Genomic DNA, 14,635 nt, shown 5'->3' with positions numbered 1-14,635 from the left:
GATGCAATGGAAAAGTTCTAACTGCACTCACGTGTAAAAAATGCCCCATCAAACTTTCAGATGCTGTTTTTCTCCCAGTGTGGAGGAAGAATGATTAGGATTTTTATTGTGATCTCTCGCCCTTGAAATATATAATCCTTGGTTTCTGTTGTGTTTGAACAATAATAGCAATTCAAAACAGTTGTCCTCAAAACCACACCTCCAGTCGCTGTCATAAGAACGGGAGGTGCGCTCATGAACACGGCAGCAGAGCCTATTTGTGCACGGCTGCACACGCACCTGCAGTCCATCAAGAATAATGTATGCTTCGTCCCGCGATGGTGTCGCGCGCGCAGACCTCTACGCTCACAACAGTCGCATCTGCGATGCGATGTGAGCTTGTATATCAGCTTTTCTCTGTGCGCAATACTGTTGGGCTTTGAAGTATAAATGTCTCCTAGGGTGCATCTCACTAGCCAACTCACAAGAGGAGGTTGAATGGACTGAAACCAGCGCTCCCCAAAACAACAGGTTTGGAGATCTGTTGGGAATTGATTACATGAAACAGTCACCCGTGCGCCCAGTCCCAATGTTTGTAAACAAATAATTGGTCTATAGTCTGTGGCACTCTCAAGTCCATGGGGAGGCTATTCCACAGGCACTGTGCTGTCGAGCAAAAGGCCCGGTCCCCCATGGTGCGCAGATTGGTGTCAGGAACCTGGAGCAGGAATTTGTTTGCAGATCTGAGGGTGCGGGTGGAGGATGTTTTTGGAGGGTTGATTAGTTTCTGTAGGTAGGGAGGGGCGTGTCCGTTTATGCAGTTGTATGTGATCAGCAGGACCTTGTAGTCGATCCATACATATAGCTCCAGACGCTCCAGCCAAATATAATTAGTATATTAATAATAATAATGTTATTTATAAAGCACCGATTTATACAGAAACTGCAGCTCAAAGTGCTGTACATAAAGAAAATCAAGTAAAAACCCAAGAAAAACAGATAAAAAATGAATGAACGATATGACTTTAATTCCCTCAAGTAATAAGTCGCATTAGAGGAGGATCAGCTTCAAGCAGCTCTCAAAACACTGGTAAACTCCAACTGATAAACTACTGCTGTGTAGGGCTGGGCAGAATTCTCCAATATCAACTTGTATGGTGAGTGTTATCATCCATTAGCATGTGCATCAGACAGCTCTATATATTCCAGATTCAGGGTTACAAAGTGAGCTACAGCATTGGACCATCAACATGTCAGTCAATGAGCAGTCGCTAATGTAAATGATGCATGCAAGCTGGCTCTTAGAATAAGTAGTGTTGTTGTTGTTTTTTTTGTTGTAAATATGGCGCCAAACTGACACTTGGACATTAGGCTATTTCAGTCATACAATACTGTCTGTAGGGGAAATGTACAAAAGTATGATCGTCTCTCCTCTTCCCCACTTTACCCTCAACGGTAACAAGACATCTATCTGCCCAGAGTAGTATGATCCTCTCTCCTCTTCCCCACTTTACCCTCAACAGTAACAAGACATCTATCTGCCCAGCGTAGTATGGTCCTCTCTCCTCTTCCCCACTTTACCCTCAACAGTAACAAGACATCTATCTGCCCAGCGTAGTATGGTCCTCTCTCCTCTTCCCCACTTTACCCTCAACGGTAACAAGACATCTATCTGCCCAGCGTAGTATGGTCCTCTCTCCTCTTCCCCACTTTACCCTCAACAGTAACAAGACATCTATCTGCCCAGCGTGAATCAATCGCAGCAGCAGTCTGGTGGCCAGAGATATCTGCCGACATAAATCTTGTCAATACGTTGTTTTATGTCTCCTGCCTTTGGCCTGAGGCCACTTATCGGAGAACTGAATTGTTAATATGCGATAAACTAACTTTCTTACCATCCAAATGACACTAGGACCTGAAGGTATTTCACTTCTTACCGAGCACGGCTCAAGCACAATTCCAGCAACTGCTGAACTCTCCTGAATAACTAACCTCAATAATAATTAATAATGCATTATTTGGAAAAGGGGACAACATTCAAGTATATAATCCATGGTCATCGTTTTGTTTTTCTGATTGCACTGTAATTTTAGAATCTTATTTTCTGTTTTATTTTATTTATTTTGAAATATGCTATACAAATATACCTTGCCTTGTAAAATGTATGAAATCAATGTATAATCTTCAGTCAAGGTTTAAAAAAAAAAAAAAAAAAAGACTACCGGTAGTCATATAATAGGCCTAATAGAGGAACCAGCATGGTCCTCAACTGATTTCAAACTGGTAGTATTTTGCCGTGGCCATCAAGTCAGACCTAATAAATCACACACATTTCCTGAATCAGAGCAGTAATTTGTCCACAACTCTTCAGAGAACATATCAATGCACTCAGTGATCAACACTGAGCCCGTTGTGCTGCTATGCAGAAAGAGAAAATAGTGGAAAATCTCATTTGTAACAAGTGTGGGGGGCACATGTGCTGTGCCCCCCATAACCATGGAGACGCTACATATCACCTACACCACTCGTTCCCAAACTGTTTCATGTCAAGGACCCCCAAATTGACACTCATTAGCCCGCGAACCCCCATTTTCTTTTAACGGCTCTAGCAATTTCAAGCACCCCCAGTTTGACCTGAATTAGGCTACGACCCCCATTTCTATCTCTGGGACCCCAATGTATATTGAAAAATCAAAGTTAATTTAACTCAGAGTGTATAAATGTTACAGAGATACAGACACATAAGGGTCCATTTGGTTCCAAACTATCATTTAGCTGGGGACCCCCTGGAACTCTATCAAAGACCCCTGGGGGTCCCCGGACCCCACTTTGGGAACCACTGTCCTACACAACACATTGGCCACTCTGTCTTCAATCATCAAAAAACGTTAATCGCCTTCAGACCAAGCATCGGCTTTCAAAGACATCAATGAAAAGCTCTAACTCTGCCTCTGACAGCAATTTATTGACGATGACCGGGGGCTATGCCGGCGCACACCACCATGCATTAAAACCCTTTGCACATACACATGCACGCGGATCTTACTTTGTTCTTGGGCGGTTGCATGTAGGCCTTCAAGCGCAGTCGGAGGTCGTGGGCGGTCTCCATCAGATACTGAGAGGAACGGATCAGAATCTCGTCGACGGGACCCGCCCCGGGCCACGACGCCTTCATCAGAGAGGTGGGCTACGAGGAGGAGGAGGAAGGGTTGAGAGGAAGGACAGATCTGCTATTTAACCAGTTAAACCCTATATACACACACTGACCGGAGGTTTATATGGGCGTCCTTTTTCCCCCTCAACCATGTTTTACTTAAAAGGTCCTAACATGAAATTTAACTTTTTGTGTTTTCTATCCCCACAAATATGCAATTTCAGGCTCTCTCATAATATAGCACTTTTATGGAAATTGCTCTCAGGAACAGCTCAACTGATTTGGTCATATGCGTGATGTCATCTGTACACCCTACTTTGTATAATTCCTCCCCTCTTCAGTCTTCAGTTCCAAATGTGCATTTCCACTTTGTTATCAATGTCCGCAATTGTTGATTTTCCAAGCTGGCATGGAATGGAAACAAACCTGGGTTTATCTAGCATCATTATAATAATGACTCAAATATTAAAGAATTTGCATATCAGCGCCTCAAACACATCAGGACATTGTGGTACTGCAGCTAAAACTACTTTAGAAGCCAAACAGAAATGACATGAACTGGTTATATCAGAGTGGTGATTTAGGCTGAAACCACTAGAAATACGTTTGAGGGACATAAACAATTTGATATTAAATATTAAAAACAGTTTTAAAGTATCAATACTGCAATGTAGAACTACTCCGTTACAAGTAAAAGTCAGGAAAAATGACTTGAGTAAAATTACAAGTAAAAGTCAGGAAAAATGACTTGAGTAAAATTACCGAAGTATTGGTATCAAAATATACTTAAAATAACAAAAGTAGAAAGTACTCTTTATGCAGAATGTCCCATTTCAAATTTTGAAAATAGCCGATCTACAACTCACAATGCGTCGCGATGCGAAATATAGCTGATGGTCAATTAATGTTTTGTAAATCTACAAAGTAACTAAAGTTTTCAAATAAATGTAGTGCAGTAAAAGTACAATATTTGCCTCTGAGATAGAGTAGTGGTGTAGAAGTAAAAGTATTGGAAATGGGAAATACTCCAGTAAAGTACAAATACCTCAAAATTGTACTTAAGTAAATGTACTTAGTTACTTTCCACCACTGATTTTCTTTTCCTCAACACCAAATCTCTTTGCCGAACATGGCCGATCTACAAGCTCTAGATCTGCTATTTGTGTTCCCCATTTATAATATGGCTCAGGTCGCTGATGTTCACCACCATCCATCTACTGGAGTGAACAGCCAAAATCGGCAATTTTTGTTTGAGATTTGATGTAGATAGATGGGGGAAAAAAAGTACAGAATCAGCTAGGGTCCAGTTTACTGTCTAGAAGGTTTAAGTGGTTAAGCAGAGGGACTGCCTTGGTAAAAAGCAACTGAGAATCGCTATTAAATGGAAAAGACCCAGATAGCGTAGTTATCATACTCATAGCGACTGGAGCTGACTCCAGGGTCACCACGCCTTTGTAGGAATCGAGGCTAAAGAGTGGAGACACGCACACCCATATGGGTGTTTGCAATTATTATAATTTTTTATCAAAATAGGCATACATTTGTGTATTAGGAGAGAGAGAGAGAGAGAGGAGAGAGATGAAGAGAGACAATATGGTGAGCTATCTGAGGTGTCCACAGCACACAGCGATAGTCCCTGCCTGTAGCCTGAATGTCTTTCTTTGATGAGCATACCACATAAGGTGTATTATTCACTCAAGTGTAGAGAATTGCAACTACAATAGTCCCTGGCCTACAGTGTGCTCCAGAATTGGTGGCACCCTTGGTAAAGATGAGCAAACATGTTAAATGAACAACAAGCTGCCACTAATTGTGGACAACACATTGTCACCTACAGTATGTAACTTGTGTGTCACCTTGCGGAGGAGGCCCCAAGTGTACTCGCAGATGTGTGGGCAGATGGGTGCCAACAGTAGAGTCTGTCTCTCAATGAACAGGAAGACAAGGTAACCGTGCATACCCTCGATGGCCAGCTCACGATACTTGTCCTTGGCTGCCTGCAGTAGTGAACAGAAAAACAAGCACACGCGCACACACACACACACACACACACACACACACACACACACACACACACACACACACACAGAGCAGAACATTTTTCAATGGCTTTCTCTAATGTCTAAGAAAGGAAAGGGGAGATCCGCACACCGTTTTAAAAGCTCCCAAAAACATTTATTGACAACAGAGCGGAAAACAATACAACGTTTCAGCCTCAGGGGCATTCGTCAGGTCATACCTGACGAAACGGTGTGCGGATCTCCTCTTTCCTTAGTTACTTTTTTGGATCCTGCACCCGTTGATTTTTTTTGTATTTTGTGCCGTTTACATATCTGACTAATAAAGTATACAATCAATCAAAAAGATTGAAAAAAGAAAGAAAAAAACAAGCAATATCAAGAGACATCTCTTCACCAAAAATACACAATCTACAAGCTTACACCACATTGGGACACATTGTGAGCTTGCAGATCTGCCAATTTTCACCCAATGTTTGCCCCAGTTAGGGGATGTGTGGTTAACACTTAGACCGCTATCATTTATTGAAAATTAGGATCTAATTCACGCCAGCATTTTTTTAATTTGAGCTCTTATTTTGAAAAGCCGCCATTTCCGGTCCACAACCGGTAGTCCTACGTTAGGAGTTTTCACACAGCTGGATGGGCCTTGTTTACAATGTGAATCCAGGCCGGAGCTCCGGAGAGCTCTAGATTGTCAGCTCTGTGCCGTCAAAGAAACTCTGTTTTGACCAAAAATGCCATCTGGGACAAGGAATAGGAGTTACAGGCGATTGAAAGAAATGGATAGAATGGATGCTTATGGCGACGACGATCTAAGATGGGCGATCCAGCGCTGTGCTAACAACACAGCTAGCTAACCGGCTAACGTGAGTAGCATTTTGGCTCGAGCAATCGAACGCGCTATAAAAGCTCAATTGCCGAAGGCCGTCGGCAATGGCGTTAAGCGCCAGTATCAAAATTAAGCTTCAATTGACTTTAATCGTCGGCAATGGCGCGGAGGGTGTTAAGAGACATTTCTACAAAAGATCAAGTCGTTTACCTGGAATTCGAAGAAGCCACTCTTCAGCCCCTCCTTGTACATCATCCTGTCGTAGTGTTGCTCCGTCTTCAGGATGCCTGCGTTCATCTCACTGGACAATCATATGGATAGTCAGATCAGTGAGTCTCTTAGCGCTGCCATCAGTCATTTGGTGCCATTCAAACAGTCATTAGCGAGAAAAAGATTGGGCGGTCAGGAAGTCTGGAGCAGAAAGCCCTCCAGACATGCTAGATTGACTCAAGTCGATCTCAATGTCTGGAGGGCTTCGATCTGCATGTCTGGAGTGGCATTGTCTTTCATTCACAATGGACAAGCAATTAACATAAGATGAACGCAATTAATTAATCACCTTACACATTATTAGCGTGGTGGTCATTTCAAGAATGTGCTGAAATATGAATATTGAAATATGAATATTGGCTATAGTAGCCAATCATTTTTTTACTCCCTTTCCCCCAATTTACTTGTTATACCAATTGATTCTAACCTGACTCCTCCAGACGGGGCAGCAGAGAGTACACTGGGTTCCCCCCTCCTGCTCCCATCTGGGAACTCTCAGGCAGACTTGATGCCCGGGCACAAAACGGCCTGGCCAATCAGCGGCAGCTAGAGGCGGGATCAAGGCAGCACTGTGTATGCCTTGAGCATCAAGTCTGCCTGAGAGTTCCCAGATGGGAGCTAGGACAAATAAAGAGGATAGTGCACGGAGGTGCGGCCCACTCTCCTGCGGGAGGTTTGCACATGCTCAGTGTAAACAGGAACTGCGATGATGGAGTGTTCCAGCAGAGGTGCTAGATAGAAAGCTCATAACTTTCATGTAAATGAGATCCAGAACAGTTGAGAATTAAACAGCAGTCACCCTTCCCTTTTCAAATGTTTTATATCATCCACAGCACAATGAACAGTATCCATGTTTCTTTGTCATTTCACAACAATAAAAGTTTGACACATGTACTAATTAAAGAACATGGAAAATCCACAAAAGAAAATATACAAAAACATTAACATTTAGTAAATGTACTTGTCCTTTATCTTTCAGTCTGTTATACACAACATTTTTTTCCACAGTTTTTTTAAAAATAAAAACAAAATCAACTTTGTACTATTCTCTTATTGTGATATCCTTTTTATTATTTCAGTTCAGGGTCAGCAACTCTCATGCACCTCTAGCACCTCTGCTGGAACACTCCATCATCGCAGTTCCTGTTTACACTGAGCATGTGCAAACCTCCCGCAGGAGAGTGGGCCGCACCTCCGTGCACTATCCTCTTTATTTGTCCTAGGATGGGAGCAGGAGGGGGAACCCAGTGTACTCTCTGCTGCCCCATCTGGCGGAGTCAGGTTCAATTGATTCCTCCCTGCACCCATTTCTGTGTTGTATCCCATTGACTCACCTCAGTGAGGAGCCCCCAGCGGGAGGACATAGAGCCTTCGCTTTACTACTAACACTCCCCACTGACAGGTGCCGCCCCCCCCAGACAAAGCCGGTTGCGCCACGGTGGATTAGAACCCACAACCTCCATGGCGGTGGGCAGGGACTTTACCACTGCGCCATCTCTCTCTCTCTCTCCCGTTGTATCGCTCATCTCCCGTTGTATCGCTCATCTCCCGTTGTATCGCTCATCCCTTGCTCTCATTCATTCATCTCTCACTCACATCGCCGCCTTCCTCAACGGCTCCCTCTTCATTAATTCATCTATGCTAGTGGTTTTCTACCCTTTTCATGTCAAGATCCATTATTTATTCAGAATTTGAGCCACAGACTCAAATGCTCAAAAGATTTGAGATGTAGTCTCCGAGACCCAAAACATAGAATATTTTGTTATCGTTGGGTAATATTTTGTCCACAATTCCATGCTGGATTGATATAGTACCATTGGAGAGTTAACAGGCAAACATTGATCAAAATAACAATTCTTACAATTACTGTTGGATATCTGCTGTATATTATATTATGAGTCATGTCTCCTGCTGTTCCCTGCCTTGCCTGGTACTGTCTGAAAAATGCTGTATTTTTGAAGTTTGTCAAGCTGTTTTTCTGTTGTTTTTTTTTCTTTGATTTCTTTTCTTTTATTGTCTCTGTTTTTGTTATGTATTTTTGTTTTCTTGCATTCGCATTTATGTTTGATTTCTGTTTCATTGTTCATGTTTCATTTTTTGAAATAAAAACAAAGTTAAAAAAAACAAAAAAACAATTCTTCTACATTCTCTAATTGCGTAGACTTCTTGTAAATTAAGTAACGCAGATGTTTAACAACAATTGAACTGAGAGTTAAAGATCTATAAGGGTCCATTTGGTTACCGACTCTTCGTCATATTGGGGACCACCCGGAACCCCCTCAAAGACCACTGGTGGTCCCCGGACCACTGGCCGAAAACCACAGCTCTATAGCTATACCTGGAGAACACTCGGTCGTTGAAGGTGTCCGCGGGGCCGGTCCTCAGGCTGTTCTGGTTGGCGATCATCTCCTTCACCCACTCCACCCAGGTGTAGAGGCGCAGGATGCCTGCATCCGCCATGGTCTCCACAAAGTTGGCGTCCTCCACCGTGTCGCCAGCGTCGGCCAGGGCCAGACGCATGCCTGGAGGAGGAGAGGGTGGAACGGAGGACAGGGTGGAATGCAGGGACAGAGTGGGTGGGTTATTACAGAGGTTCCCAACCACTGGTAGTAGTAGTAGTGGTACACAGAGGAGTCGTCCAAAAAAGGAGAAAAAAAGACAAAAGTGGAATAAAATATTTATATTACTAGGTAGTTCTTCTGACCAAGCAATTGGTTGAAATAGGCTATCCAGCCATGCTGAAATGAGCATGACAGCACACCTAACAGCACACAGTTAATAGAAGATTTGAGAACGGATTAATCACATTGGAAATATCATCAGTTGTGCTGATTAGTGATTAGACAGAGTTGTCAGAGCAGCAGCATAATTGGCTTAGGAATGGAACAGAAAGGGCAGGGCAGGTATACGCTCCTGTATTTTAACATCAGATATTACAGTGGTACTTGGAGTGCCAAATATTTTGGTGGTACTTCATATACTGAAGTACCACCTCAGGGTTAGGGTGGGAACCAATGGGTTAAGGGACCAGCTTGCGAGTCTAACTAGTAACCAGGCAGCAAGCATCCGGTTCATTAAAGCACTGCACTTCTCATTAATGTCCTAGAGGGTGTCACCGGCTGCAACAAAATAAGAAAATCACATTCCATCAGTGTCAATGGTGCTTTCAATTGCTAGTTTAAAGTCTTCTTTCAATTATCATGATATGTGTTTTGCTAAAGTAGGGTAATAATGCTTCTGGGGCCTCTACTGGTTCTACTAAGAGAAGACCCACCCTCGCTGTCCTTCCAGGAAATAGGATTCATTTCCGGGGACTGCAAATTCAAAGATGGCAGATTTGAATTAGCTGAAATAGTGGCTTCAAAACGTGTCTGTAGAAACCAATGGGTGATGTCACGGCTCCCTTCGTGCTACTGCTTTTACAGTCTATGCTAGAAATGAACCAGCAACATCTACCGGGTAGATGTTGCTGGTTGGTAGATTCTACCCAGTACCTCTTCCAAGGCTTTGAGGTGAGGTGGGGCCAAATGGAATATTTAACAACCCTCTTCTGGGGAGCCGTTACAAATGTGTCACCGGCATTGCCATCTCTAATGTACAGTGACCGACCGACTCTTCTGAGGCTACGTTTTTGCTCTAAATTATTCCTCCCGTTATTTCCTTTTCCTCTCACATCACTTAGTTGCCATCAAAGAGCACAACAGTGGTGCACTGCAGACAGACCCAGAGAGAGAGAGAGAGAGAGAGAGAGAGAGAGAGAGAGACGGGGAGAATGAATGCATCACTGATCATTAAAACAAATTGAAATAATGTCTATTCTGATGCAACATCCCAGTATTATTTAAGCGGTTAGTTTAAGTTGAAATGGTATTTCAGAGGACTGGACAAAGCTGGCTCTATGGAATTATAAACTAAATGAGAGCATGCTTCATAAACAATTAACTCCACCTTACTCTATAATAATCATAATTATTATTAGTATTATTAATATACTCCCCAAAGTCTTTCAAACAGCTACAGTATTTATTGTTGGCTGTATAATCTGCCATTACAATATCCACAGGAGGCAATAAGAATGACAGGGTGAGATTAGCTGGAAGGCAAACAATATAATTACGAACAAAAAGAAATGTACCGTCTGCTGAGAACTTCTCAATAGCTTGTCGGAGGGTGAGGAAGTTTCCGGTTGATTTGGACATCTGGAGATTAAGCACGCACGCGCGCACACGCACACACACACAGTTCCATTACCCATATTCATACTGCTTCCTTTTGGTCTTGCGTCATACTCTGATGTCATTCTTAAACTGTGCTATACAAATAATGAATTTTGTTCATTATTTGTAACTATGCTCTAGGCCCTAGAGCATAGTTACAAATAATGATAAAAATTCCTAGAGTCTAGGGTGCCATATTCTCAACATACACCAGTTAACTTTTTACACGCTATATACTTAGTTAACCAAGATGTCTATATAATGTAGCCACTCTGCAAGCTGTGCAAATTGCATGGCTGTTTGTGTGTTCATTGCATGATGCAATGAACACACAAACGTGGACATTTTTTCAAGGGAATAATATTAATGTTACCTTTTCAGAGTTGAGCAGCAGGTGTCCGTTGGCGCGTACCGCCTGTGGCCACTTCCCACTGTGAAGAAGAACAAATTGGCGTCACCATCACATTATTCAACATGCAGAGTATGATATGTTAAGGGTTTTCAGTGAGCTAGCCTGAAAGAACGCTCCATTTTCTTGGCATAGAAAGGCGGATCAAACTAGCACTGGAAACGGACACCGGCTCCCTATTGGTTCACCAATCGTTGTGCCCGCCTCCCCTCCCCTGTAGAACACAGCTGCGAACACTGACATCACCAAATTTCCCCGAGGTCCCCGAGGCTAGCAGTGAGCCAATGGGCTCCATGCATACACGCCATTTAGGAAATAACTTGGGCCCATTCCCGACTTCCATCACAGGTGGGTGTTCTGTTCCATTCTGGTCAAACAGAGTCAGGCTGCTGCTATTGTGCATGTTGGCTCACTGGAAACACTCTGCTACACCAGTAGGTCTCAAAGTGTCCTTGAGTGGGTTCCAAATGACCACGTACGGGTCTGTAACTCTGAGACTGTACAAATGGAAGAGTTATGGGGTCCTTGAAATTAAAAAGTTTGAAAGGGTACACTAAAGGGAATAGAGCCTTAATTAGTATCATCGGTAACACCTGTGGCTTGGCTGCTCTAACAGACCTGTCTGCTATAGACGAACCAGCAGCTCATCCCAAACTAAACCGCTTCGATTTTTGCCAGGTGAAACCTGACATACAACCGTTTTTTAACCTCGACCTAGTCATCAATGGGAGTCGCCCCCATGCCGTCTAAGCCAATAGGAGCCGCCTAAACGCCGGCTAAGCCAATGGGAGCCTCCTAAACGCCGCCAGCCAATCGCGTAGTAGCAACCTAGTCATGATTGGCTGCCTCCTAAGCTATGACACAGGCATGGCGGAAGTCTGCAAATCTGCAATGCCAGACCACACTCTCAACCATAAACATATATAAACACTGCAACGGAGCGGACTCAGCAGAGCGCCTGATAACACCGCCTAATGTTATGAGCAAACTGGAGAGCAGGAAGCACTACATGCTTGAACAACAACCACTTGCTGTTGCTGATCGCAGTGTTGAAATTGAGGACACACCACACTAAAATGTCTTACGCCACTGGTTGACATAACACGGGGCCTTCCTGGGGTGGCTTGATAAAACAAATGCAACTTCCCCATTTCACACGGTTGTTATTTTTTACCTCTCTACAAATGCATATGACATCTATATAGACGAAAAAGTTGCTCTGAACTCCTCAGTGTTTACCGACCACAGTTTGAACAAGACACATCTCTGACGCCTCTTCAACCCTTTGAAACAGGTATCTTTCATTTTACTTTCTTTATTATATATATTTCTTTATAGGTCTACGTGCAATGATTGCTATCTGAAATATAGAGCTATTCAACACTTATTTAAATGAAATATATCACCATCATATCATATCATGTGTGAAATTTCATCAGCTGTATTTAGTAACGGTAGGCCTATCAATGATAGTTTTTTGTATCCAGTAATGGGGAGGGAGCTGTTTCTTCAGTATTATTTTCCAAAAGTAATAAAGTCAATTGCCTTCTGTCTGTTAGAAAAATACCGTATTTGAACACCCTAGTAAAATGTAGTGCATGTGATAAAAAATAATACAATTTAACAATACCATTTGTATGGGCGTCTCCCTGGCACCAAGTATTTTCAGTATAAAATAATAAATAATACATATGTTAAAACAAAGCATGTAACTTAATTGTTTTGTTATTTTATTATTTAAAAAGACATGGTGAAGCAGCTTTCTGCTTCTACGGCCTAGAATAAATTCCCCCAGCACCTTAAACAAGCAGACATGTTTAAAACACAGCTCAAGACCTATTTTTTTCACCCTTGCATTTATGTTTTAACTTTTATTATGTTAGGTTTTAGAACGATGACCACAACTGCTGTTTATCACAATAAAGAGATGGATCTGTCTGGTGGAAACGGCTCTCTCTGGGAAGACAATGAGGATGAATACAAGGATGACCAACATACTGAATTAAAACATTCCTACAAGATCGTGTCCCTATTCATCTACAGCCTGGTCTTTGTGCTCGGTGTGTTGGGAAACGGTGTTGTCATCTGGGTGACAGGCTTCAGAATGAAGACAACCGTCAACACCGTTTGGTACCTCAACCTTGCTGTGGCAGACATCCTGATGACAGCGTTCTTGCCCCTGGGAATTGCATACGTGTCTCTGGACGAACACTGGCCTTTTGGAAACTTCATGTGCAAATTGTATAGTATGGTTTTCTACATGAACATGTATGCCAGCATCTACACCCTGGTTGCCATCAGTGGTGACAGATGTGTATGTGTGGTGTGTCCAGTGTGGACCCGAAACCACCGCACCGTCAGAAAAGCGCCTTGGGTGTGTCTGGGCGTCTGGGTGCTGGCCTTGGCTCTCAGCTCCCCTCACTTCATCTTTAGGGACACACGGCCCTCCGACCATGATAAAAACATCATCTTGTGCTACAACAACTTTGCACTCAGCGATGACTACAGTACAGACACAGTGAAGTTGTTTAAATTTCGATATGGGGCCATGGCCATCACTCGCTTCCTCATGGGATTAGTGGTCCCTTTCACTGTCATCGTCTCCTGCTATTCTGTCATCATCTACCAGCTCAGGAATAATCGCTCACTGGCCAGCCAATCAGGTCGCTCCTTCAAAATCATAGTGACTGTTATGGCCGCGTTTTTCCTGTGCTGGACCCCCTATCACGTCTTGTATCTGATTAAGGGTGTGAATAGGAACACAAGATACACCGACACACTGTATCTTGCGCTCGGCTTGGGGGTCCCCGTAACCGTCGGTCTGGCACTTCTCAACAGCTGCCTGAACCCACTGCTGTACGTGTTCATGGGTCAGGATTTCAAGGACGTGTTCCGCATGTCCATCATAAAGGTTCTGGAGAAAGCCTTCGCTGAAGAGCTGCCTCAGAACAACACTTCCTCAGATCCAGCCGCCACCCGTCAATAGGCCGCCTCATCGGGTTTAGGGTTTTCTTTGGATGTACTTTAAAGTAGGACTGCAATGGCTTATTTCTTTATTTTTGTCTGAAAAGGAAGCCTGTACGTTTCTGTAAATGTTTTTTCTAGTACATTCTCCAAGATTGAAACGATGATGAAAAATATCTAAAATATGTTGAAGTAACAGTTTTAAACGAGGCGTTCTGCATCTACAGTGCTAGGCCAGCTCAGCAGCGGTGCGTACGTGCACGCACCCCCCACCCAAAAGAAAGGTAAATAATGTATTTTTTTAACTCTGGATTAAGGCTAATTCATACAATCTCAGGGTCTCATTCCTGGCTAATCTCGGGATCTCGGGTGTGTCTTCCATCCAAGGAGTTAAGTAAAACATTTGAGTACTTTTTTTTACCACTGGGTTTTGCCAACTTACCTGTCCTTGGGCCACATGGCCACGTGGTTGTACAGGTAGTAAGACAGGTGGTTTGGCACAAGGTCTTTGCCGGACACACGCACGTCCACGGGATACCAGTACTCAAACTCTCTCCGCAGCTTCTGCAGGTGCTCGTTAGGAATGTCCGTCTTAGGGAACGGCGACGTCTTGAAGAAGATAAAGTCCCACACCTCTCTGGTCATCTGCTCTGGCCTGGGGGAGAGGGAGGGGCAGAGAGTGAGAGAAAGAGAGGGGGGGGATCTTTATTACTTGTGCCAGGAAATGGCCCTTATTTGCAATAGTGACAAGCTAAGAATACAATACTTAACACAATTCCTGCCGCCATTAAT

General features: G+C 43.3%; 2 protein-coding genes across 3 annotated transcripts in view; one reads left to right on the top strand and one right to left on the bottom strand.

Moving 5' to 3' along the window:
• Positions 1 to 14,635, bottom strand: part of lars1b (leucyl-tRNA synthetase 1b) — a 48,105-nt gene that overhangs the window by 10,684 nt on the left and 22,786 nt on the right. For both annotated transcript variants that reach the window (XM_079508399.1, XM_079508400.1), the window contains exons 20-26: positions 14,286 to 14,498; positions 10,844 to 10,901; positions 10,389 to 10,452; positions 8,592 to 8,775; positions 6,194 to 6,284; positions 4,990 to 5,130; positions 3,026 to 3,166 (exon numbers count right to left, since the gene is read on the bottom strand). In XM_079508399.1, coding sequence (XP_079364525.1) covers positions 3,026 to 3,166; positions 4,990 to 5,130; positions 6,194 to 6,284; positions 8,592 to 8,775; positions 10,389 to 10,452; positions 10,844 to 10,901; positions 14,286 to 14,498 — 892 coding nt within the window. The remainder of the gene's footprint in view (positions 1 to 3,025; positions 3,167 to 4,989; positions 5,131 to 6,193; positions 6,285 to 8,591; positions 8,776 to 10,388; positions 10,453 to 10,843; positions 10,902 to 14,285; positions 14,499 to 14,635) is intronic.
• LOC306928016 (chemerin-like receptor 1) lies at positions 12,807 to 13,865 on the top strand (the record flags this gene model as incomplete). The annotated part of the gene is made up of 1 exon (XM_079507935.1): positions 12,807 to 13,865. One exon carries the CDS (start codon positions 12,807 to 12,809, stop codon positions 13,863 to 13,865), a length of 1,059 nt encoding a protein of 352 aa, XP_079364061.1.

This window comes from Electrona antarctica (genome assembly GCF_951216825.1).
Source record: "Electrona antarctica genome assembly, chromosome: 8".
Lineage (NCBI taxonomy): Eukaryota > Metazoa > Chordata > Actinopteri > Myctophiformes > Myctophidae > Electrona > Electrona antarctica.
This window is presented reverse-complemented; position numbering and strand designations above follow the sequence as displayed.